This window comes from Dipodomys merriami, unplaced genomic scaffold (assembly GCF_024711535.1).
Source record: "Dipodomys merriami isolate MVZ:Mamm:240054 unplaced genomic scaffold, mDipMer1.0.p SCAF_81, whole genome shotgun sequence".
Classification (NCBI taxonomy): Eukaryota; Metazoa; Chordata; class Mammalia; order Rodentia; family Heteromyidae; genus Dipodomys; species Dipodomys merriami.
Genome location: NW_027206413.1, coordinates 515,952 through 539,485, shown reverse-complemented (window position 1 = coordinate 539,485; position 23,534 = coordinate 515,952). Strand labels below are relative to the sequence as shown.

Below are 23,534 nucleotides of genomic sequence, written 5' to 3'. Positions count from 1 at the left end.
ATAAGCAATTAGTGGTGAAACGGTAGACTTTTCAACAATGGTACTAGAAAAAGTCATTTTCATGCCAGAAAAAAATTAGCTTCCAGACATCTCTTCTACCAGATGAAAATTAAGTTAACTCTGTTTCAGCTGAAGGCAACCTCCAGCAGTATATTATGAAGACAGTTAAGGCGCTTACCAGCACACTGGAGGCTTTTAAAATTTTCACATGAAATAGTAGTGCAACTGTGTATAAAACACTCCTATGTTTTCCCGTTAATCAGCAATGCCTATTACAGCACTGACATTTTCAAAGAAAACATTTTTGTTAGATACTTATACACTTCTGATATGACAACTATTTAAATCTTACTTATGAAAAGGATTGCATGTGTCTGAGATTTTGTGGGCAGTTACTAGTTTTATTTTTTAAATGTTAGACTTTCTGTTGCGTTGCCTATATTAAAATCTGATTATTTCAGTTTTCATGACCAAGTCTTACTTTAGTTTTAATTACAGATTTTTAGTTGGCAGGACACTTTACTTTTTGTATTATTAAAACAAAGAATGACACTGAATTATTGGTGGTGGTTGGATTTGTTACAGTCTTTCTGTTTTATTCAGTTATTCTCAAATAACGTTGTAACATTGATATTTTCAGTTTCCAAACTTAGCTTATTATCATTAGGAAACCTGTGGTGAGCCAGACAGATGCTACAAAACTGTGGTCTAAGGCTCATGGTTCAGAAACTGGACCATATTTATGCTTTTCAGGTTTTTTTTTTTTTTTTTTGGTTGGTCATAGGGCTTGAACTCAGGGCCTGGACACTGTCCCTGAGCTTTTTTTTTTTTTTTTTTTGCTGGTCGTAGGGCCTGAACTCTGGACCTGGGCGCTGTCCCTCAGCTCTTCAGCTCAAGGCTAGCGCTCTACCACTTGAGCCACAGCACCACTTGTGGCTTTTTTCTTTTTGCTTATGTGGTGCTGAGGAATCGAACCCAGGGCCTCAGGCATGCAAGGCAATCGATCTACCACTGAGCCCCCCACGCCCCCAGCTCTTTTGCTTATGGCTAGTGCTTTGAGCCACAGCCTGCTTCTTGTTTTGGGGTAGTTAAGTGGAGATAAGATGCACCTGCCCGGGCTGGCTTTGAACCGCAATCCTCAGATCTCAGCCTCCTGTGTAGCTAGGATTACAGGTGTGAGGCACTGGTGCCCAGTGCCTTTTTGGGACTTATTTTAGACTCAGTCCAATTATATCGTGTTATTGGCTTTCTCAGTGTAGATTATAAAGCTTGAGTTGGAATGGAAAGGGCTTAAAAGCTGAAGTAGCATCTTGATGCTACTTGTACAAACTCCTTTGTACAACCACTTAAAGATTAACAACAACAACAACAACAGGGCAAGAAGCGATTTGAGCAGGGAGGGTAAGGTGACAGTATTGGGGAGATCGAGGTAATGCTGTGGCAGACTGTAGGTCTGGTGGTGAGCAATGTGGGCGTTTCTAAATGTACTGGAAAACTACTAAAAGGTTTGAAACAGGGAAGAAGCATGATCTATATTTTAAAAAGATCTCTCTATACTCTGGGCAGAGAATGGATTTAGTGGAGCAGGAGTGAAATCAGCAAGAGCAATTAGCTATTTGTATGGAGATGATGTGGGTTTAGGAGGTGGCTGGCCACAGGGGAGCAGGCAGAAGAACGAAGGGGAAGAGGAGATGCCAGGGTGGTTCTGGGTTTTGGTTAAAGAACTGCATGCAGCAGTAAGATCTGTAGAGCCCATGTGGAGCGCAGGGTGGAGAGGTGCAGGGATGAATAATGGAGGAAGAAGGAAATGGGAACTAAGAGCGGAGTTTTGTAATTTTTAGAGGTCTATTACACATTCAAGAGCAAGTATCAAGTGTTAAAATTAGGGATGAAGAAGTCTGGAATGCCAGAGAGCTAAGCACTTAGGGAAAATATCTGTAAAAATTTTAAGGCCTTAAAATGAGATGAGATGATCTTGAGAGAGGATAGAGATGGTGAAGGCCCAGAGGGCAGGGTGGCTGGACAGGAAGCAGCGTGGAAGAAGAGAAGAGAAGGGGCAGCAAGCAGAGGACAGGAAGGGACATCAGTGAGGACAGAGAGAGGAAACAGAAAACCAGGAGGCTGGACTAATGAAAGTCGGTAGAAGAACCTGTTTCAGGAAAGAGGAGGACAGTCACGGCAGCCGCACTTCGCCATCTCGGGCCAGCTGCTTAGGGTGTTTCTTTTTGGAATATTCAAACAGAATTCGCCGATGGTTTGTGTCTCACTTGTATTCTGTGACTAGGAAAGGATAGCCCGTGCCCCTGGAAATTGCTCAGCTTTGTTACACTCTCTAAATTCTCGAGAGTCCTGAGCACTGCTCCGCTCTTCGAGTTCATGACGGAATCCACAGAACTCGGAATCCACATTTCTGTTTTCTCCTTAGTACCACCTGGCTCCTTTGGGTCTAGAGTTCAAGTTCAGTTTCCAGCCCAGACTCTGAGGTAGTGGGGGGGGGGCTTGATCCAAACCTACTCTGTGTGTCTGTCTACCTGTCCCCACCCCCTTTCCTGTTACTAAAGCCATGGTTTCTGAGCCTCCTACAGAGACTCTACCTCTCACCCCTGGCGGATGGTCTCCGTGAAGTTGTTTCCTGTTTTTAGGTTTCCTCTTTTTTCATTTTTTTGAAACCCGACTGTCTTCGCTAGACTTTCCCCGTTTACCCAACGATGCAACGGTGCTCTGCATCTGGTCCTATTTTATGTAATGTACACCGAAGCAAACCTCCATGCGACGGATGCCACTTCCGTATGGAAAGACTCCCAGCCAGCTGGAAGAGCTCTGCTGTCTGAACCCGAGGCCTTCCCCGGCGCGGGTGCGAGACCCAGGCTGCTCTAAAGCAGGAAGCCGTGGGCGCCTCGGGAGGCACCAAGGAGACACAGAAGCATAGAATCCAGGCCCCTGCCCTCTGGGAATGTTGTGTGGAATGGAGTCATATGAAGATCTGTTGACATCAACCAAGCAGGCCGGTTGCATTAGGACGGCTACTTGTGGGTGTGAGGCGTAATTTCCCGGCTGTCCTGTGCTCACCAAGCACCACTGCCAAAGCCTTTCCAAACCAAGGCCCCCTGAAATATTGAGGACCACAGTTTTAGATAACAGGTTGACCAGCGGTCCAGGCCAGTACTTAACCTCCAGGAACTGAAACATGTGCGTGTTTTTCCGCCATGGAAGGAGCATCCTGGAAGTATTTAAATTCTTGCAGCCAGCGGAGCTCGGCCAGATGATGGGGAGGTCGCCAGGCAGAGCCATCGCGCCTTCCCAAACAATTGGTCAGTTGTTGAACCTGACTGTCACTTGCTTTGCATGGTCAGAAGGAATGGCAGGGCCGAGGCATTTTACAGGAAAATAAAAAGGGATGACAACAATAGCTCTTGTGTTTTTAAATATTCCTTTCCTCTAATCATTCTTTAATATAAAAATATATCTTAACGTTTGCTTCAAGTTAGGCTGTTCCAACATGTGGAAAACAGCAAAGGTATTTACGCTAGGAGTTATATTTTGTGAACTGGAATATGTACCATGAATTCAGTAAGGCAGGTTATAATTTCATGGGTGTATTATTATTTAATAATGCATACACATGCATTATTTCAAGGGGGCTACACACACCGGCTTCATCTTTTATGCTAGCTGCGGTGAAGATGTTGAATGCACGGTCTGTTGAGTTTGATCCTGGCGGAGGCCTAGGGTTGATTGAGAAAGAGCCCATTTTATGTGCCAGCATTTGGAGTGAACGGGCGCTGGGGATACGTGGGGCGGGCTTGTGCCACTGGAATCGTACCTGGCTGTGAGGAGATGGTGCCACCTGCCGGGCATCCTCTCACCGGCTACAAAAGCCCCGAAGAGACCCGGTGCCAGCTGCCATGGCAGCGGGGCGCGGGCTTTGCCCTTGGTGCCCAGGCGCGTGAGCGGAAGGCGTTGCTAGGAGGGAAAACCATGGCCGTGGTTCTTGTGTTTCCAAAGCTCTGCCGGCTGCGGCTGCAGCCCCACGCCCGCCGGCCTCCGCGCCCTCGGCTTCCCCGGCTGACGCCCTGCTGCGCTACTGCAGGGTCCTGTGCGCGTGTGTGTGCGTGTGTACGCGTGCGTGCGTGCGTGTTCATGTGCACGTGTGTGCGTGCATGTGTGTGCGCGCGTGTGTGTGCACGTGCGTGTGCATGTGTGTGCGCGCGTGTGTGCACGTGTGCGCCTGCATGCGCGTGCGTGCATGTGTGTGCACGTGCGTGAGATGCGTGTTGCGGTGGAAATACTTCTCCTTCAGTCTGACCAGTGAGGCACACGCAGAAAGTGTTCAAAGACACAGACAGGGGATCGCCAGCCCCGCCCGGGGAAGGCCGCACCTGAGACCCCTCCCCCTCCGAACCCCCCCCCCCGCCCCGCCCCGCCTCTCCACGCCCTCCCCCCCGCCTCTCCACGCCCTCCCCCCCGCCTCTCCACGCCGTCCCCCCCCCGCCTCTCCACGCCGTCCCCCCGCCTCTCCACGCCGTCCCCCCCGCCTCTCCACGCCGTCCCCCCCGCCTCTCCACGCCGTCCCCCCCGCCTCTCCACGCCGTCCCCCCGCCTCTCCACGCCGTCCCCCCCCTCTCCACGCCCTCCCCCCCCCGCCTCTCCACGCCGTCCCCCCGCCTCTCCACGCCCTCCCCCCGCCTCTCCACGCCGTCCCCCCGCCTCTCCACGCCGTCCCCCCCCCTCTCCACGCCGTCCCCCCGCCTCTCCACGCCGTCCCCCCGCCTCTCCACGCCGTCCCCCCGCCTCTCCACGCCGTCCCCCCCCTGCCCAGCCCCAGCGCCGCGACCCCCCGCCCTGGCCCAGGTCTCTGCACTCTGCAGGTCATGGAGCCACCCCACGTCCCCCTGCGGAGCAGACCCCCCCCTTCGGTCCCGTGCGCTGGGACGCAGCCTGTGCGGGGGGGGGGGGGGGGCTCTTCCCGCCGTGCTGCGCCCCGCGACCGTCGGCGATGAGCACACGCTGGCCTCCCCGGCCTCCCCACGGAGGGCGGCCTCCCCGGCCTCCCGGCCTCCCCGGCCTCCCCGGCCTCCCCGGCCTCCCCGGCCTCCCCACGGAGGGCGGCCTCCCCGGCCTCCCCGGCCTCCCCGGCCTCCCGGCCTCCCCGGCCTCCCCGGCCTCCCCACGGAGGGCGGCCTCCCCGGCCTCCCCGGCCTCCCCGGCCTCCCGGCCTCCCCGGCCTCCCCGGCCTCCCCACGGAGGGCGGCCTCCCCGGCCTCCCCGGCCTCCCGGCCTCCCCGGCCTCCCCGGCCTCCCCACGGAGGGCGGCCTCCCCGGCCTCCCCGGCCTCCCCGGCCTCCCGGCCGTCCAGGCTCTGACCTTCCGAAGGGCAGCGAAGGCGGTGAGCGCCACCTCGCGGCCACAGAAGACCCCGCAGCGGCGTTGCTGGTCTCGGCGCCCAGCGCTCCCCAAGCAGACACGCGCAGACACAGAACGGCAGCTCCTCCGGCCCACCATGTCCACCTGCATATTCATTTTAAACTGTTTTGCAATTGGACTGACTTTGCGCCTTGGTTTTTCTTATTTTGTCTTCAACGTAGTGGTGGTTGTTGCTGGCTGTGGGCGCTGTCCCGGAGCGTCTGTGCTCAAGGCGAATGCGCTACGCTTGAGCCACAGGCCACTCTGGCCTTTGAGTGGTTAACTGGGGACAAGAGTCTCCGGGGGACTTTCCTTCCCGGGCTGGCTTTGAACCACTTTCCCTAGACCAGCCTCCTGAGTAGCTAGGATTACAGGCCTGAGCCGCTGACACATTGCTCTTCCACCTGCATTTATATGGCATGGCCTAGGAATTGTGTGGTAATAAAGTGAAGGCTGGGGGTAAATTCTCTCTTAGAACAAACCTGTTAAAAGAAGAAAAAAAGCCTTGATACATTGTTCTCTTCCAGCCAGATTTCTGAAACCTGTTGGATCTTCATTGCTGTTTTCCCCCACCTTTAGAGAAATGAATCAAGGGATTCTGCTCACCTGGAAGAAAACGACAGAAACAATTCAATGGAGAAATGTTCCTGTCTAATCATGTGCAGGAAAGCCAGAGACCAAGCCTGTTTCTGGTCATAATTCTAACATTTGAAAAGCTGTATTGTTTTAGTACTTGGGTAAACTAAGGCAGAAATGACTTTTCCATTCTCTGCTCAGTGGGGGTTAAGCTGGGAAATCTTTGCTGCTGAGAGATCTGGGCAATGGTCAGAAAATGAAGGCGAAGAGAGTTCCAGAAAGGAAATGAATTCTAGTCTTTCCACGTGCAAGATGAGAGCTGGGTGTCTCAGAGGGGAAGAGTTTGAGCAAGGGAAGAAGACCAGAAAGATGGTCAGCATAAACGTTTTCCAGTAACAGCCCCTCCACCCCCAGGAAGAGACCAGCTGCTGACTTCCCTCTCCGCGGATGGGTACCAAGCCCAGGCTCTGACCACCGACCTGCATCTCCTCCCCGGCTACATCCTCCTCCCGCGTGGGCTCAGTTCCACCCCGATGCCTACCCCCCAGGCCTCCCCCCATGCCTCCCCCTCTCCCCGCGCCGCAGCCCCAGGCTCTCTGCCCACCCCTGCCTCTCCTGTCACTCCAAGTGCTGGTCAGCACTGATTTCTTTCACTTGTGCTGACTTTTTTTTTTTTTTCTCTGTGATACAATCTTTGGCTCTGCTCGTGAATGCTAAGCTGCCTGACGGTAAGGGGGCCTCTCTGGCATCTGTCTCCATTTAGTCTTCCTGAGTGAAAATTCAGCGTGTGTGACGGGGAGCGCAGGGAGCAGGCGTTTCCTCGGCCGAACTCTGGACCAGTGGTGCTCGGAACAGTTCTTCAGCCGGGCATCAAGAGAGCCACAGTCCTTGGAATCATTTGTTCTTCTGTTGAAACGATCGTTAAGCTTTTGGTTCAACAGTTCTAGCTCCCCCTTCGTGTTTTCATAGCTGTAATATTGCTGGAAGTAGGCATCAGCATAGCCAGCAAGTATAGAATCATACCTGTGATTTTAGCTACTTTGGGAGGTGGAAATAGGGGGAATCTTTGCCTGGCTAGCCTTGGAAAAGTGTTTCCAAGATGGCATTTTAAGGAAGAAGGTGTGGGTGGCAGTGGACCCCTGTCACCACAGCCATGCGGGCAGGGTGAGGAAGAGGTAGCAGCGGTGGCGGTAGCAGCAGCAGCCGCAGCAGTGGTAGTGGTAGCAGCAGCAGCAGCAGCCGCAGTGGTAGTGGTAGCAGCAGCCGCAGTGGTAGCAGCAGCCGCAGCAGTGGTAGTGGTAGCAGCAGCAGCAGCCGCAGTGGTAGCAGCAGCCGCAGCAGTGGTAGTGGTAGTAGTAGTTTTAGTAGAGGTAGACCAGGCTGACATGCGAAACAAAAAAAAGTAAGCCCCTACTTGAAAAAAATCTAAAGCAAAAAGCACTGAAGGTTTGGCTCAAGTAGCAGAGAGCCTGCCCAGAAAGTTCTCAGACGTTGGGATGCTGCTACATGTGGTGTGGTTCAAACATCTTTCAGAATATCGACAGAGAGAGGCAGGTCCTGCGCGGACACCTCCCACTCATCCCCCAGAAAGGGTCTGTCTGACAAGCGCCGGATTCCGCGCTTGATCCTCAATACTCCCCATTAAACAAGCGGTAAAACAGCAGTTGGTAGGACGTTACTGAAAGCATGTGATTTCGGTAGTTATCTTAGGGCTTTGTCTTCTTCATGCTGATTTTTTCCCCATGTTTGAATCCATGTAAATGCTCTATTTGATGTAATACTCTGTCTCTTTTTTCTTGTGAGAATGGCATTTTGCATGTTCCAAGCAACAACATTCCATATGCTATTGTTAAAAGACTTAAGCAAATCTTGTGTCTGAAGCATCCCGTTTTGTGAAGGTCTACTTCTGTCACTTAGCATTCCCATCTTGGGAAAGGGGATGTTGAAAGGGCGCAGGTGCTTCGGTAGTAGTAGTAGCAGTAGCAGCTTAGTGCCCTTTGTTTAGGAGCAGGATCCTGCTTTTGACTCTGTTGTTTTCTTTACAGCGCTGAGCTAGCTGGATGACTTGAGCAAACCCAGCGGCCATAGTATCTGTATTGTTTTGTGTTTAGAACACTTGTCTCTTCATTCTTATATGATGGTGGAGGAGATGTTGGATAACATGGGATTCTTTCCCTTATAAATAAGGAAATATGACTTTCTTAAAATTCTAGCATTGAAGGCACACATTTAGGTTGTGTTAAATTGTCTTTTTTAGAATATGCTGAATTTCTACATTGCAAAGGAAAGAAGTTTACGGATTTTGATGAAGTTCGCCATGAGATTGAAGCCGAGACAGATCGAGTGACTGGAATGAATAAAGGCATTTCTTCCATACCCATTAACTTACGAGTCTATTCTCCACATGGTAAGTCAGCTTTTCCTCAAACACTTTTACTAGGTGAATATTCTTTTTATAGAAGATGCAACTAGTGCTGAGTTCTCAGATGTTGGGATGCTGCTCTATATGGTGTGGTTGTCTTAGAATATCGAAGAGAGAAGGGCGGGGGGAGGTAAGATTTTAACACATTACGCTGGAGCTTTCAGAATATGAGAGGTGTATGCAAAAACTTTCATTTTTATCATCTTCCATATTTGCAAAGATTTTAGAGGACAAGCAGTATTGTCCAGTCTTTCCCTATTGATTTCCCCATATTTCTTTGTATATTCTTGGGAAAACCAGTGGTGACTTTGTCTCTAGACTAGTTGCAGAAACTCAAAACTACACAGCTCATTCCTGAGGCATGTTAGGTCCTGCCTCTACTCTGTCTCTCCAGTTGGGGAAAATGTTCATTTCTGTGACCTTTAGTTTTCTTTCTTTTCTTTTCTTTCTTTCTTTCTTTTTTTTTTTTTTTTGTGCTCTTTGTGCTCAAGGCTAGCACTCCACACTTGAACCACAGCACCACTTGTGGTTTTCTGGGTAGTTTATTGAGGATAAGAGTTTCATGGACTTTCCTGCCCAGGCTGGCTTTGAACGACAATCCTCGGATCTCAGCTTCACCAGTGGCGTGAGCGCTGGTGCCCAGTGCCCTGTGACTTAGAACTCAGCGCAAGTGGCATGAGCTCAGTTAGGATGTGCCGGGGGGTGGGGGTGGGGCTGGTGCTGACCCCGCGAGGACGGCGGTCTGGTTCGGCTGAGTCGCTGTGTCCATAGCTTCTAGTTCTGCAGTCCACCCCTCGGCCTCAGGGCCAGCAGCTCCCCACGGGCAACGTGGATTACGCGTCTGCAAATAACATGAGATATTTTTGCAAAGAAGGCAAGTCTTACCCTGAGAATATTTTTTATCAGTGTATATTGATTGCACAGAAGAATATGAGTTTCATTAGAGCCTTCTTACGCATGGATAGACTGTACTTTGCTCGTGTTCAGCTCCCTCTTGAGACGGGACTGGCACCCAGCACATGCGTGTATTGTGTGGTCTTAGTTACATTCCTGGTGCTGACGGCTAGGGCATGAGCTCTCTGAGCAGGGCAGGCCCTGGGACCAGCGCCTCTCAAGTTATGGTAAATGCTCACTTGGTGTAGCAGAATCATAGGAAAAAATGCACCACGGTGCTTGCTCGCTCCATTTCACGCAGCCGCACGGTGTGCAGGCCGAGCGAGCGGCCGAGCGCCGCGCCATGCTGGCCCTCCCCGCGGCCGTGCTCACAGGCTGTCCTTCTCTTCCGCACAGTGCTCAACCTAACGCTGATCGACCTGCCCGGAATCACGAAAGTGCCCGTGGGGGACCAGCCGCAGGATATCGAACACCAGATCCGCGAGATGATCATGCAGTTCATCACCAGGGAGAGCTGCCTGGTCCTGGCCGTCACGCCAGCCAACACCGACCTGGCCAACTCAGATGCACTGAAGCTGGCCAAGGAAGTGGACCCCCAGGGTGAGCGCGGCCGGGGAGAGGCCCTCAGCCAGGGACTCCGCCTGCTGGAAGGGGGGACCGTGCTGGAAGGGGGGACCGAGCAGAAATCAGAAATGAGCTGTGCTTCCATTGTTATTCACGCACTTCGTATTTAAAATGCTGAAAGAACAATAGCTAGGGAATACAGCAGGCTCCTCACACCTGAGCGTAAAGTTAGCCCTGCCTCTTGATCTAAGAAGACAGAACACCTAAGCTTTATGGACTACTTTTTTTCTTTTTACGTGAACATCAGCACAGCAGAATTGAGTCTACTTAGAAGACTCAAGGGTTAAATGAATGCACTCTCAACGAAGAGACTTTGTTTCTTTAAAGTAGGAAGCTCTTTCAAGACATGTAAGACATAATTTAGCTAGGGTTATTTGCGATGCAAACGTATTATAGAAGTAAAACTGTCTCTGTCACTGGGATACCAGAATCCAGGAAGGTGTCTTCCACGTGTGATGCTTTTCATTTCTTTGAACAGAGTGATGACATCTTTCCAGGCCAGGCCTGCGCTCAGCGCTGAGATGCATATTCTTCACTTCTGCGAATTTTTTTTATAGTTACACCCTCCCTTTTATTCTCTTTATTTCTTTATCCTTATGACTTGTGATGTGAGAGCTCCTGGATTGATTTTCTCTTGACATTTTCCTCTTCTACCATCAAGCTCTTTTGTCGTTTTGTTTTGCTTTTGTTTTTGAAGAGTTACTCAAATTTCTGGTTAATTTTTCATTTCAGATAGAATTTTAGATGTCTCACAGGGTCTCCTTGCTTTTGCTAATGCTGTCTTTGGTCTTATAGTTTGCGAATGCTGTCTTTGGTTTTATAGTTTGCGAATGCTGTCTTTGGTTTAATAGTTTGCGAATGCTGTCTTTGGTTTACACGTCTCTGTTCGCAAGTGCAGCGTGTTCTCTGCAGATTTCAATGAGAGCCTTTGGAAGCTCACCTTGATAATGGACATTGTCTCAGGGTCCAGATTGGCTTATCATTTGTTTTATTCCTGAGTTTCAATTCTGAAACTTGAAAACCCCGAAGTCTATCTGAGAAGTTCAAGGCTGATCCTCCCTAGGCGTTAGCCGACCATGGAAATCACCAAGGGTCTAAAGGACTTCTTGCCCACGCTCACGGAGACCCCACGGTGTTTTCAACCTAGTGTTAAACTAACGAAATAAGTAGAAAAAGAAGGAGCTGTAGCTTTCAACCAGGGCACACCGCAGCTCCAGTCGGAAATGGGCTTTTTCTTTCTCAGCCTCCTAGTGCCGTCTTTTGGGTAAGTGCTGGTTTTCCTTGTGAGTGTTATTGTGTGTGTAGAGGTGGTGTGTGGAGGTCGCAGGGAACTGGGTCAGGTGCGGAGTACGCTTGCTGTTGAGCAGTGCCATTGCTTCCCTCCCTTTCTCCCAGCCTTTTCTTTCCCGACACGTTGTGTAGTTCCTCTTCAATGTGGTGTCCAGTGAGCGGCACTGCTGCACTAGTGCATCCTTCCTCCCGCAGGATCTGTGCCCGCCTTACCCTCCCTCAAACAGACAAACTTACAAGACACAAGGTGCAGAAATAAAAGGCAGCAACAAAAGAGAAAACAAAAAAGTAACAAAAAGACTTCTTGTTTCCATTTCTTGGCGTTCATTGCAATCAACACCATTTTATCTGCTCATATGCACACAGCTATTGAGCCTCTGAGATCCTCTACCACTTCGGTCTCACTGTGCGTGTGGATGTCTGGAGTCTGGTTGATTATGTCTTTTACCATGCAGTGTGTTTACTTGGAGATTTGTAGCCACTTTCTAGTGACAACAAGTCAGGGAAACCATACCACCTGTTTCTTTGGGTCTGGCTTATTGGTTTAATGTGGTTTTTCCCAAGTCTTTCCTTTTCCCTATGAATAGTACAATATCATTCTTCCTGATGGGACAGAATTCCATTGTGTGTGTGTGTGTGTGTGTGTGTGTGTGTGTGTGTGTGTGTGTGTGTGTATCACATTTTCCAGATGCCCCTCAGCAGACAAATGGATCAAGTATTGGTTTTCTAGTGACTCATTTCAATTTTCTTGTTCTTTATTTTGTCTGTTTTTGGAAGTCATTTTCTTAGGGTTTTTTTAGGGATGATATTAACATTTTAACTTATAACAAATTAGCTTGGATCAATGTGAACTTAATTTCAACAGTCTACCGAAGTTTGCTGCTATAAACAGCTCCACTGGCCTTTGCTATGTGTTGTACTGATCAAACAAATGGTGTGCTTGTGCATGGGATAGCTCCATAGCTACCACTCTGTGTGGTTGTCTTTTAAAGCAGAGAGAAAGGAAAAGAGTTACAAAGATGGAAACAAATATATGTTAACATTGTTTATTGCTTTTAATTGTGTGGTTCTCTATGACAGTGCTCTTTGTTTCTTTGTTAGGATTAAAGTCAGCATCTTGTACATTTTTGTTTCTGCTTAAAGGACCCAAATTGGTATTTTTGGTAGGCAAGTCTGCTTACAGGTGCTCGATTCTGTTTTCATGGATCTGGGAGTGTCTTAACTTTCTCCTTAATTTTTTAAATGAGGCCGAGAAAGTTTGTTAGTAAGGCAAAGCGAAGGGGAGACGGAGGAATGATGGTGCACACCGGCCGTGGGCGGCCCACAGCAGGTGCAGGGGCGCTCTCACACCAGGGCACCCGTGGGGAAATGGCGATTTCTTCCGTTTTTGGAAGAAAGTTCTTCATGGACAGTGTTCTCCTCCCTCTCTGAGTGGTTCACATTATTGCCTGTTATCCTATGGTGAATTCAACCGTTAGCCTCACCGAGGGTCTGAGTGACGGAAAGTCTCCTTTCTCTGGCTGTTTTCCCGCGTCCGTGGCTGTCTTTGAACTGTTGGATTTTGACGTGTGTCGATGTGGATCGCCGAGCGTATTCCACTTCAGTTTGTGGAGCTTCTTGGATGTGATGGCACATTTTTGATCAAATTTGGAAAACGTAATCCTTTATTCAAGCCTGTGTTGTCCCCCTTGGAGGGGACACCGCCGTGAGTTCGCTGGCATGCTCTCCAAGCTTTATTTGTTTATTTTCCCACCCTTTTTTCTCAGCCTCCATTGATCTGTCTGAAAATCTGCAGTCTTTTTACTTTGTAACTTACCTTTAGATGTACAAAGGAGTTGCCACGTACCAAAGCAGTGTGCGAATAATATCTCCTGACAAACGCCACACCTTTCACACCCACACCCATCCCTCCCGCCTCAGCCTTCATCTTAATTTTGTTGCCTTGGTTGTGATTCTTTTTGCCTGCTTGTGTCTCTTGTTGATCTCTATAGTGATTTTCATACCACTTATTTTCATTTTTATATCCCAAATTTAAATTAGATCCAGTTTAATAAGCATACTTTCTGTTTGTGTTTATCTTAGTAGTGGGCTTGGATTTGATCCCTAGCTCTACAAACACATACGCACACAATTATAATCACCAACTGTGCTTGTTAGACATGCAAGTTATACCTCCAGTTATACATTCTCATACTTTCTTTGTATATGATTTTGTTTCATTCTTTGAACATAATTAACATAGGCTTGGTCAATTCATTTTGCTGTCTGGGTTTCTTCAGGGGTGATTTCCATTGATGATTTATGTTCTTGCCGATCAGCCATAATTTTTATCTTACTGGCGCCTCTAAATTGTCATTGTTGGAAGTGTGATAGTTAATAATGTGGTAGCACTGAAAGTAAGGTTCTTCTCCCCCCCTCCCGCCCCCCCCGCCCCTGGCCCCCCTCCCCGGCTGCCCCGCCCCTCGCCCCCCTCCCCGGCTGCCCCGCCCGCCCCCTTCCGCCCCCCGGGTTTGTTTGTGTGGTTACCGTTACCTGTTCAGTTACCCTGAGCCAGTTGTGTAGTTGGCCCTCTATCCTGCATGGCCATTGGAGTCTTGTGCAGTTTGTCAGTAGCTAACGAGGCAGCGGGTCTCTGTAACTGCCCGGCAGTGGATCTTCCCACACCCACAGGCTGCCCGAGCTTTGAGGCACGGTCCACCCGCCTTGAGAACCTCAAGACCTAAAAATTGAGGACTTGGGGGTCTCTGCGGAGCATATGCAAAGTCTCTAGGCTTGCACGTGGCTTTCTAGATTGTAGTGCACATTTTCAGAGACTTGTGGACATTTCATCCCAAGCTTTTCCTTTCAATTAATTTTTTTTTTTGGCACGCCTCCCTTCCCCCTCACCACTGCCTGAGGCAGCCACAGAGGTACAACAGTGACAGTGACCACCGGTGGCTGTTGACGAGTGCTTTGAAAGCTCTTGGGATGGCAGCTTTTAGGCCACTGCTCCTCATGTTCAATGATTACCATCATCCCCAACCATGGTTTGGTGTTTCCCATCCCCACCGTCTCCTCTCCACAGGTTGCTAGGCCGCGTAGCCAGTTTTCACCATCATGGAGAGAATTCAAGACTAATGCAGAGGCTGGGAAGGTGGCTCAGTGGTAGAGCGCTTGCCTTGCATGCCTGAGGCCCTGGGTTCGATTCCTCAGCACCACATAAGCAAAAAGAAAAAAGCCGGAAGTGGCGCTGTGGCTCAAGTGGTAGAGCACTAGCCTTGAGCTGAAGAGCTGAGGGACAGCGCCCAGGCCCAGAGTTCAGGCCCACGACCGGACCCCCCCCCCAAAAAAAAAAAAGACTAATGCAGACCTTGAAACCTCAGGAAGGACACAGGGCAAGCTCAAATACACCCCTGTTATGTTAACTGAGGTTCAGCTGTGTCTCGGGATAAATACTGCGTGAAGCCTGGTAACTACAGGGCCAGAGGAAGTGGCTTTGACCGTCATCGGTGGCATTCTCTTCTCCCTGCCTTTCTGGAGAAGAGGCCTCATTCCTACATTCTGACTGGCATCCGGCGTTAGCACACAGTTGTAGTAACGGCAGCCTTGCCATAGGAAAGCTATCGCGTTGGGATGGCGGGGCGATCAATCCGGCTGTGACAGTGTCGACTCACCCAGAGCAGTGATCACCACCTCCCGTGCATCGTTTCCGAAGCTTTCCCTTGGCTAAACAGAAAGACCTATTCTTTATTCAAGGGTATCTGAGTTAGAATCTTATCCATTAAGACACATAATTACACTGTTTTCTGGAGGTAGTCTATTTTAGGCTGTAGTTAGTTTGCACTAAATTAAGCCTGTTTGACATGAGTAGGCCAATCTCATCTAATTAGGACTCAAATGTATTTGAATGCATACTGGGAGAAGCGTATGTTGATAAGTTAATTATACATTGAGTGTACTATCATATTTAAAACAAAGCCTCTATAAAATAAGTATTACTAGCATTGCACACATCTTCGATGTTTTCTTGATTCTATTATTTTAAGAACAAGCCTTTTGTTTACATGCATGGTTCTGCATGTGTGAGGCCGCAGGGTCTTCAGACGGATGGGTCTATAGGATGGACATTCTTGCGTTGTAGGAGACAGAGTATTTGTTCAAGTGAAATTAGCTATGGAAGGGCATCGTGTGTCTTCGCTTTCACCAGCTCCGGTGTCGCTCCACTTCTGCGTGGTTGGAACTGAGCTTAGAGAGGTCATGGCATGACTCACACGCGCGAGACGAGTCGGCCGTGGTGTCTCAGGCTGCTGGTGTTCGCGTTCGCTCTTCCCACCGTGGCACACCCCTCGCTCACCCACGCCGCTCGGAACTCACAAACCTGTCAGACTTCTTAAACAACGTGAAGCCCTCACGAGAAAGCTGTTTGTCACTTGATGTGGTGAAATGTTGTTCACGTTCCCTTCACTTCGGTTTTGCTTTGTGACTTCTGTTTTGTGGGGTACGTAGATTTAATAGAAGTTCTCTGCGCAGATCTGTGTAAGAAACAGATCCCTTGACAGACTGAACCTCTACAGCACATACTGTAAATGCAGGTAAACAAATCCATTTGGAAGAGTTCACGTTTTTCTTTGAACTTGACTACTCCTTGGATGATATCACCAAAGCACTTGGGAGCCTTTCCTTCAGTTGGCTCACTACGAATTCAGATTGTGCATATCCAGCCTTAGCACGAGTAGATTGCTTTAAGTGATTTAAAAGATAATAAACGGGCATCCTCTGTGAGCCAGGTTACCACTCTTCCCATTACAAATACAGCGCTGAGCAAAACGAAACCCTGGGCCTTCGGGGGTTCATATTCCAATGGAAGAAGAGGTTATAGTGTTAAGTGCTGTGAAGTAAAAGAAAACGGGAAGCCGGGCGCTGGTGGCTCACGCCTGTAATCCTAGCTACTCAGGAGGCTGAGATCTGAGGATCGCGGTTCAAAGCCAGCCCGGGCAGGAGAGACCGTGAGACTCCTATCTCCAATAAACCACCAGAAAACCGGAGGTGGCGCTGTGGCTCAAGTGGTAGAGCGCTCACCTTGAGCTGAAGAGCTGAGGGACAGCGCCCAGTCCCAGAGTTCAAGCCCCACGGCCGACAAAAAAAAAAAAAAAAAAAAGAAAACGGGATAAGGGAAGAGAGGATGGTTGGGGATCTGTGAGTCAGCTGGGTTAAAGAGGCCATGCTGGCGCTGTTGGGAGGTGAATGGCCTCTTCACGGGCTGAGATGTTGAAGATTCACTGCCCAGATGTTGGACCCAGAAGCCCAGAGGTGATTGAATAAATCACAAAGGCTCGATATACTCGTGGAAGAAGCCACCGACAGGTTTACAGTTGGGTGACATCGGAAGTTGACAGACTTCCTACTTCCTACTTTTGAGAGGGCCAAAAGAAGAAGGCCATGAGCCTGGGGGGGGGGGTCTATGTTTTATCAGCTCCTAAATCCTTCTCTGTGCTCAGTGAAAGATTCAGTAGGCAAGGGAAAGAAAAATAACGTTGAACTGAGTTGAAGACCTTCCTACCACCAACTCTAGAGCTAAGCCAGCAGGATGAGGAAGAGCTGGTCATAGAACCTGACAAGTACAGATTCATGAAAAGTACTAGTGAGTTACTCACAGGAAAGGTTGGGAAGAAATGTCTCCTTCGAGTTGAAGAGAACCTCAGAGGTGAGGAAATCAGTTACAGCGACATTGTCAAGTTCTCCGCTTCCTGGGCTCCGGTAGCACGCATTCTTTTATACGATGGAGGCATGGGGAGGCCCTCCTGGGGGTGGAGGGCAGAGGCGGGCACCTGCGGGGCAGACGAGGCAGGCTGGCAGCGCCCTCGACTGAGGCACAGCACGGCGCGAGTTCTCCCTGAAGACAGGCTGCTGGGCCGCGTCCCCATTTAAACCATGGATAAGGAAAGGCTACTGTGCCCAGGAGGTGAGCCGATGGATTACAATTTATCTGTGATGGCTTAGTGTCTACCTATTACGCCTCAAGCTTGTCTGATGGATTCAAATGGCCATGCAGAAATACCCCAATTTTGACCTTTCCATTCAGAATGGCTAACGGCACCCCTGCCACTGACATTAGTGTATTTTACAGGCACAACTGTACCGCAGCTGAGCAGTTCATCACAGAGAAACCCTAGTTTTCTGTAGGGACGGCGGCTGGATGCTGATTGATCACGTGTGCGTGAGCTCCTTCCCCGCGAGGGCTGTCCCCCACCTGCTAGCTTCGGGGCACAGGGGTATGTTAGAATCACCCTTCAAGCCTGTCTGACACACAGAGGGCCATTCATCGGGCTCACTCGGGAGACAACTACGTCTACAAACTCCTTTCATAGCGATTTATTTCACAACAAATGAATTTCACTTCTAAATCTAGCCTGACGAGCAGTCTTCCTGGAGAACAAAATTATTCTGAGCGGAATGTGAGGCTTCTGGCTGGGAAAAGCACCAGGCTCTTTCTAGAAGAAACTTGCAGATTGGGCCAGAGTTGACTACTGCTGAAGGCAAATATCCTTTGTTTTATCTTCAAGAGTTTTTTTGTTTTTTTTTTATACCGTCTCTGTAATCTGGAGAAAGTCGAAGGCTCTAGGTGATGTAAACCGAGCTCCTTGGCCTGCAGCTCCACTTTGCGCATCTGTGCAGCTGTAGGTCTGCTTAGACCCAGGACACGCTGCCACTGCCGGGAATCCAGGCCCACTCCGGAGAACGGATGCTTGCTCCGGCATTGGAATTCCACGATCCATGCAGGAAAATGGTCTTCCATGCATTATTTTAGTTCTTAGACTATTATTTTCCCCCAAGGATTTCCATTTTGCTTTGAGATTTTACTTTAAGTATTTGGTCAACTTTAAGAAAACTTAATACATATTAAATAATTGCATCAGTAATCCCTATCAGTTGATAGTACACGAAAAGATAACATAACACCTTACTCTTTAAGCTGTGTTTCCATTGTGTGAGCGCACACATGCACACTGGAGCTTGAACTCAGGGCCTCCTATTTTTGCATGGCTCTTTAAATCAAGGATGGTCTTCTAGGAAGTGGCGCTGTGGCTCAAGTGGTAGAGTGCTTGCCTTGAGCTGAAGAGCTGAGGGACAGCGCCCAGGCCCAGACTTCAAGACCCCGTGACCGACAAAACAAAAACAAAAACAAAAACAAAAACAAAAAAGGATGGTTTCTACCATTTGAGCCATGCCTCCATTTCTAGCATTTTGTGGTCACTTGGAGTAAGAGTCTGAACTTTTCTGCCTAGCCTGGCCCTGTACCCTGATCTTCTGATCTCAGGCTCCTGAGTAGCTGGGATTGCAGGTGTGAGCCACTAGCACCTGGCCATGTTTGCACTTTTTAGGCATTTATTTTAAGCTTCTCTCTAACCTGTGTGTGACTAATAAAATCAACTAGAATTTGTTTTAATTTCCAGGTAAAGAGAGTATTAAGTGTAGTAGCTAAAGCCCAAAGCTTTGTGCTCTTTGGAAATTTTATTTTATATCATCAGTCCTGCTCAATTGATGCTCCTTTTATTTATTTTTATTTATTTATTTTTTTGAGTCCAGTTGTGGGGCCTGAACTCTGGGCCTGGGCGCGGTCCCTCAGCTCTTCAGCTCAAGGCTAGTGCTCTATCACTTGAGCCACAGTGCCACTTCTGGCTTTTTTTCTTTTTGCTTATGTGGTGCTGAGGAATCGAACCCAGGGCCTTAGGCATGCAAGGCAAGTGCTCTACCACTGAGCCACCTTCCCAGCCCTTGATGCTCCTTTTCAATGGAGCATTTACTGTGTACTAGACTTGAGCATGAAAACATTAACTGTGTGCTCTCAAGAAAGTAAGAGTCATCAATGCATACGGCCTTACAATCTTGTCTGAATAGAACATTGCCTGAAAGTGTGGGGAATATGTCACGTACGTTATACTCCAAAAGCGTGAGAATCACACAGTTCAAATGCATGTTGCTATTTTGTACTATATGATCTTGAAATTATTTTATTTCAATGCAAATTTATTAAGTCCTACATCATAAAATCAGCCCATTTGGAAAGACAGTGTATAAATGGGCTTGCCTTGAAAATAGAGAAAAAAAAACTTATTGCAAGCTTTAGAGAATAACTTGCATCTTATAGAGAACCAGAAGCATTATAATAAACTATTCATCTTAAAATTTAAAGTATTATAATAAACTATTCATCTTCAACTTGTAAAGCGTTTACTATGCTATGCTATTTTAGTTGGAAAAAGAAAATGGCCATAAGTCATGAAATTTACTCTGAAGAAAGAAAATATGTTTAGACCTGGAATGTGTGTGTCTAAGTTGAATTATTTTAAAAATTGGGTCAAAAGAGCAACATGTGAAGGCTGATGAAGTATAATGTAAAGTGAGACTGGAACTTTCTTTCCTTCAGTATCGGAAACCTCAGAGATGGGGATTACTACAATTGATACGTTCCGTTCCTCCTCTTGCCACTGGGGGTCACTGTAAAGACGTTGCTGGAACAAACTTAAACCTTCCTTGAGTTCTTTGTGGTCTGTACTAGAGAATAGCAATAGGAATCTCTAGTGTTCTCAGAAATCATCTTTCTTTTAGCATAGATGTGTTGCTTTACAATTTGAGGTAAGAGTATTTAATTAAAATGATTTTAACATTACAGAGTAATTAGGCTTTTATGCCTTTCATTCACATTTGAATTGAAAACACAATGAACAATTAATTGCCTATCTAATTAAGTTTCACTCAGAATCTGGTTATGACCATGAAGTACTCAACATCTCCATTAATAAAGTAGTTTATGGGAACCTTTTACAAGCCATCCCTCAACTATATAATGGGACTAGATACATACATAGTTAGGTTGTGGGCAGTATTAAAAAATATGGTCATTAAAAATGCCCTCTTCTGCAATTTCTTACTTTTTCTTGCTATCTTTCCTTTTCCCTCCCTCTTGTTTCTCTCTACTTTCTCCCTCTCTCCTCCCTCTTTTTATTCTTTGTTTCTTCCCATCCTTCCTTGCACTCTCCCTCCCTCCTTCCCTTCTTTGTGTCCAACCTCTGTTGGCTGCTTGCTGCATGCCTCGGGTAGAAGCTATGGTCTTACAGGGAGACCAGTGCATGCCCATGAGACAGAGGCTTGGTTGCAGATAGCTGAGAGGATGATCTTTGTGAGTGGAAGCAGGGCTGCTACCGGCTGATGGAGAATTAGGGCTGGGAGTATGTAAGGAGGATGGAGCGGATGGGGTTGCATGGGCATTTGAGGAGAAATACTTGGAGCAGCCGTAGAGATGGGGGAGGAGGAAGGGTGCAGCCATGCGGAGGCCCTGCCTACTTGTGTCCGGCTTTCCGATTGGTGAGTCTCAGGAACACTGGTTAGCAGGGGAGTTGAGGGACAAATAATTGGATTGATTTTGCCGGGAGATTGCACCATAGATGGATGGATTAGGCCAAAGAGCTGTGGCAATCTAGGCCTAGGCCACCACTAGGCTGCTTCGTCTTTAGAGCCTGGCTAACTGGGTATTTCACATTTGTTTGGAATCATACAATGTCTGGTTTTCTGTGACTCGGCTTACTATTCACGTAGAATGTTTGCAAGGTTCACCCTTACGTAACATGAATCACTGCTTCATTCTGTTTTTGTGATTGCCATTCCATGGTGTTAATATGAGGAATTTTGTTTTGGCGATCATCTATAATGTATCCCTGAACATTTGTGTACGAATTTTTGTTTGTTTGTTTGCTGGTCCTGGAGCTTGAACTCTGGGCCTAGGCGCTGTTCCTGAGCTTCTTTTCCTCTACCACTTGAGCCACAACACCATTTCTGGCTTTTTTTGAGTAGTTTATTAGAGTTAAGAGTCTCCCAGATTTTCCGGCCTGGGCTGGCTTCAAACCGTGATCCTCAGCTCTCAGCCTCCTGATAGCTAGGATTACAGGCGAGGGCCACCGGCACCTGGCCGTATTTTGACATTTTAAATGCACAATTTCTGGTAAGGGTGCAAGTAGTTTGTGTTTCGTAAGTCATGTTCCTTATTAAGCTTGACTTAATGAAAGCTTTTGCTGTAGCAGAAATCCCTGCTCAGGGAAGACTGAGGACCAGAGAGCTGGGGTTTGGAGTGAAGGATGGCACCCCCCGAGACAGATCAAGGGTATTAACGAACTATTCACAAGCCACCCGGCCGGGATTAGTAAAGGACAGAAAGCCTCTGGGTGGGGCTCTGCCCTGGACAGTTTGTGCTCAGCTGGCAGGAATCTGGGGTATTTGCTCGGAATCCCAAATAGATGGCAGAGAGCTGGCTGGCTAGGTGTGCGACCTGCAGCCGCCCGGGCACGCGGAGGTCTCTCATCAAATCCAGGGCTTCCCCTGACCTGGCCCGCGCGGGCCCCGGCCTCCTCCTTGTCCGGTTTCTGCTATGGCGTATCTGACGGGAGAAACGCAGGATGATGCCCGTCCAGAGAGAAACACGGCCACCCACGCCTGCTTTCTTCTCATAAAAAGTTGTGCTTGAAAGGTGACTTTTTTTTCTTCTGGTTTTAGACTCAAAAGCTTCTTCAAGGCAGGCTTTTTGTTTGTTTGAGAATTCAATTTAAAAACTAGTAAACTTCTCAACTATCTGTTTCTGGTTACTTCCATGTATAAACAACTGTACCAAAGGATTTTCCCTAGGCATAGCTCTTAAATCTACTTTATTTCTTTGTTTCGTTGCACCAGTACCTTCCTGCTCCTGTTCTCTTGAAATTTGTGGGGCCCCTGGAGCCCATAGCTTGGACAGGGAGATAGAAATGCTAAGAGTTTGACAAGTATACATTCACAGACCATCACAGCCACAACTGACCAAGTTTCCGTCACCCACAAAGCTGTGTCTGTGTCTTGCCGGTGAGTGTCTACCCTTGTACCCACTGTGGCCCCAGGAAACCATGCAACTGTTTTCTGTCACTATCCGTTAAATTCGTCTTTTCTAGAGTTGCAGAGAGAGTGGTACACAGGCCCTGTGTGCCCGCTGCTTTGGTTCAACATATACGTCGAGACTCATTTGTGCTGCTGCTTGTTTTAGTAGTGCATTCTTTTAAGTCAGTGATTTGGATTACATTTTGTTAAACCTTTTGCATGTTGATGGGCCTTTGGGGGTAGTTTCAAGTGTGGAGTTATTACAAATAAAACAGTGATTACGTATATTAGTATAAAAGTTTTCCTTTCTTGCCTCCCCCTCCCTTCTTCCCCTTCTCTCTTCCTCTCTCTCTCCCTCCCTTCCTTAGTTATTATAAGATTAGAAGCAGTTGTACAAATGGATTTCATGTCCTTATGGGCTATTTGTATAAGCTCTCTTAAGAAATATTGCAGCGACTCTTTGGTTTAAGCATTTATTTTGTGGAGCTGTGGATTGAACCCAAAGGCTCACAGTCCTAGGTGAGGGCTAGACCACTGAGATGGGCCCTCAGATCATTTTGCCTCTTTTGAGCTGAGTTTCTGTCATTTGGGGATTAAGTGATGAGTTTACCAAATATACTCTGGGGAAAAATTTCCATTATATGTTGCTAATATTTTCTGTCAGTCACTAGCTTATTTTCTCATATGCATTAACTATATCTTTTGAAGAACTAATTTTAATTTTTCTATCCAAACTTACCAGTTTTTCTCACATAGTGAGTGTTAGCACCAGATTGCTAAGCCATGCCCCTGTTCTGTTTTCCACTGATTATTTTAAGATGGGTTCTCGCTTTGTGCCTTGGTGTGTCCCTGGCCTTGGCCCACCGGCTTTCATGTTTCCTCTTGTTTCTGGAATCACGTGAAGCGGCGTTTCCACCCAGGCGGGGCTGGTGTCACGGCCCCCCCAGGTGTGCGTTCACACACGTAGCTTGGGCCTCAAGCCACACTCACCCCAGTTCCAGCCTCCCAAACAGCTGGTATTGCAAGCGTGAGCTACCAGTGTCTGGCTAATTCTTGTTTTCTCTGTTTTACAGAATATTTAACCTAGTATCACAGAAAACATTACTTGGTGATTTTGCAAATGACAACTGTGTTATTCAAAGTAGTGGGAAGTAACTAGAAAATGATATTCATGGAAAATGCACAAGAAAACATAGATGAAATCCTTTCTGTTCATCATTGATTGCTTTCAGAAGTAAAATATTCCGTGAACTTTGCCAAGTAGAAATAGGAACATTTTATTTCAAACCTACCTTCCTCCCACCAAAACCCAAAACAAAAAAAATGCATGAACTTAAGGCTAATTTCCTGTCTGTCTTTAATTTTGCAGTACACAGTTTTGCGTTAGACCTATATTGACTTTTCTTATTGCTGTTGTTTTGGTGCATGTTGCATTCCAGATTATTTT

At 47.8% G+C, this 23,534-nt stretch overlaps 1 protein-coding gene across 8 annotated transcripts in view; it reads left to right on the top strand.

Annotated features, from left to right (window-relative positions):
- LOC138819690 (dynamin-3) overlaps positions 1–23,534 on the top strand; it is a 421,025-nt gene that overhangs the window by 80,489 nt on the left and 317,002 nt on the right. For all 8 annotated transcript variants that reach the window (XR_011369577.1, XM_070011194.1, XM_070011192.1 and 5 more), the window contains exons 3-4: positions 8,237–8,386; positions 9,692–9,895. Coding sequence is in view for 7 of the 8 variants with exons in the window: in XM_070011194.1 (XP_069867295.1) it covers positions 8,237–8,386; positions 9,692–9,895 (354 nt within the window). In the remaining variant the exon portion in view is untranslated. The remainder of the gene's footprint in view (positions 1–8,236; positions 8,387–9,691; positions 9,896–23,534) is intronic.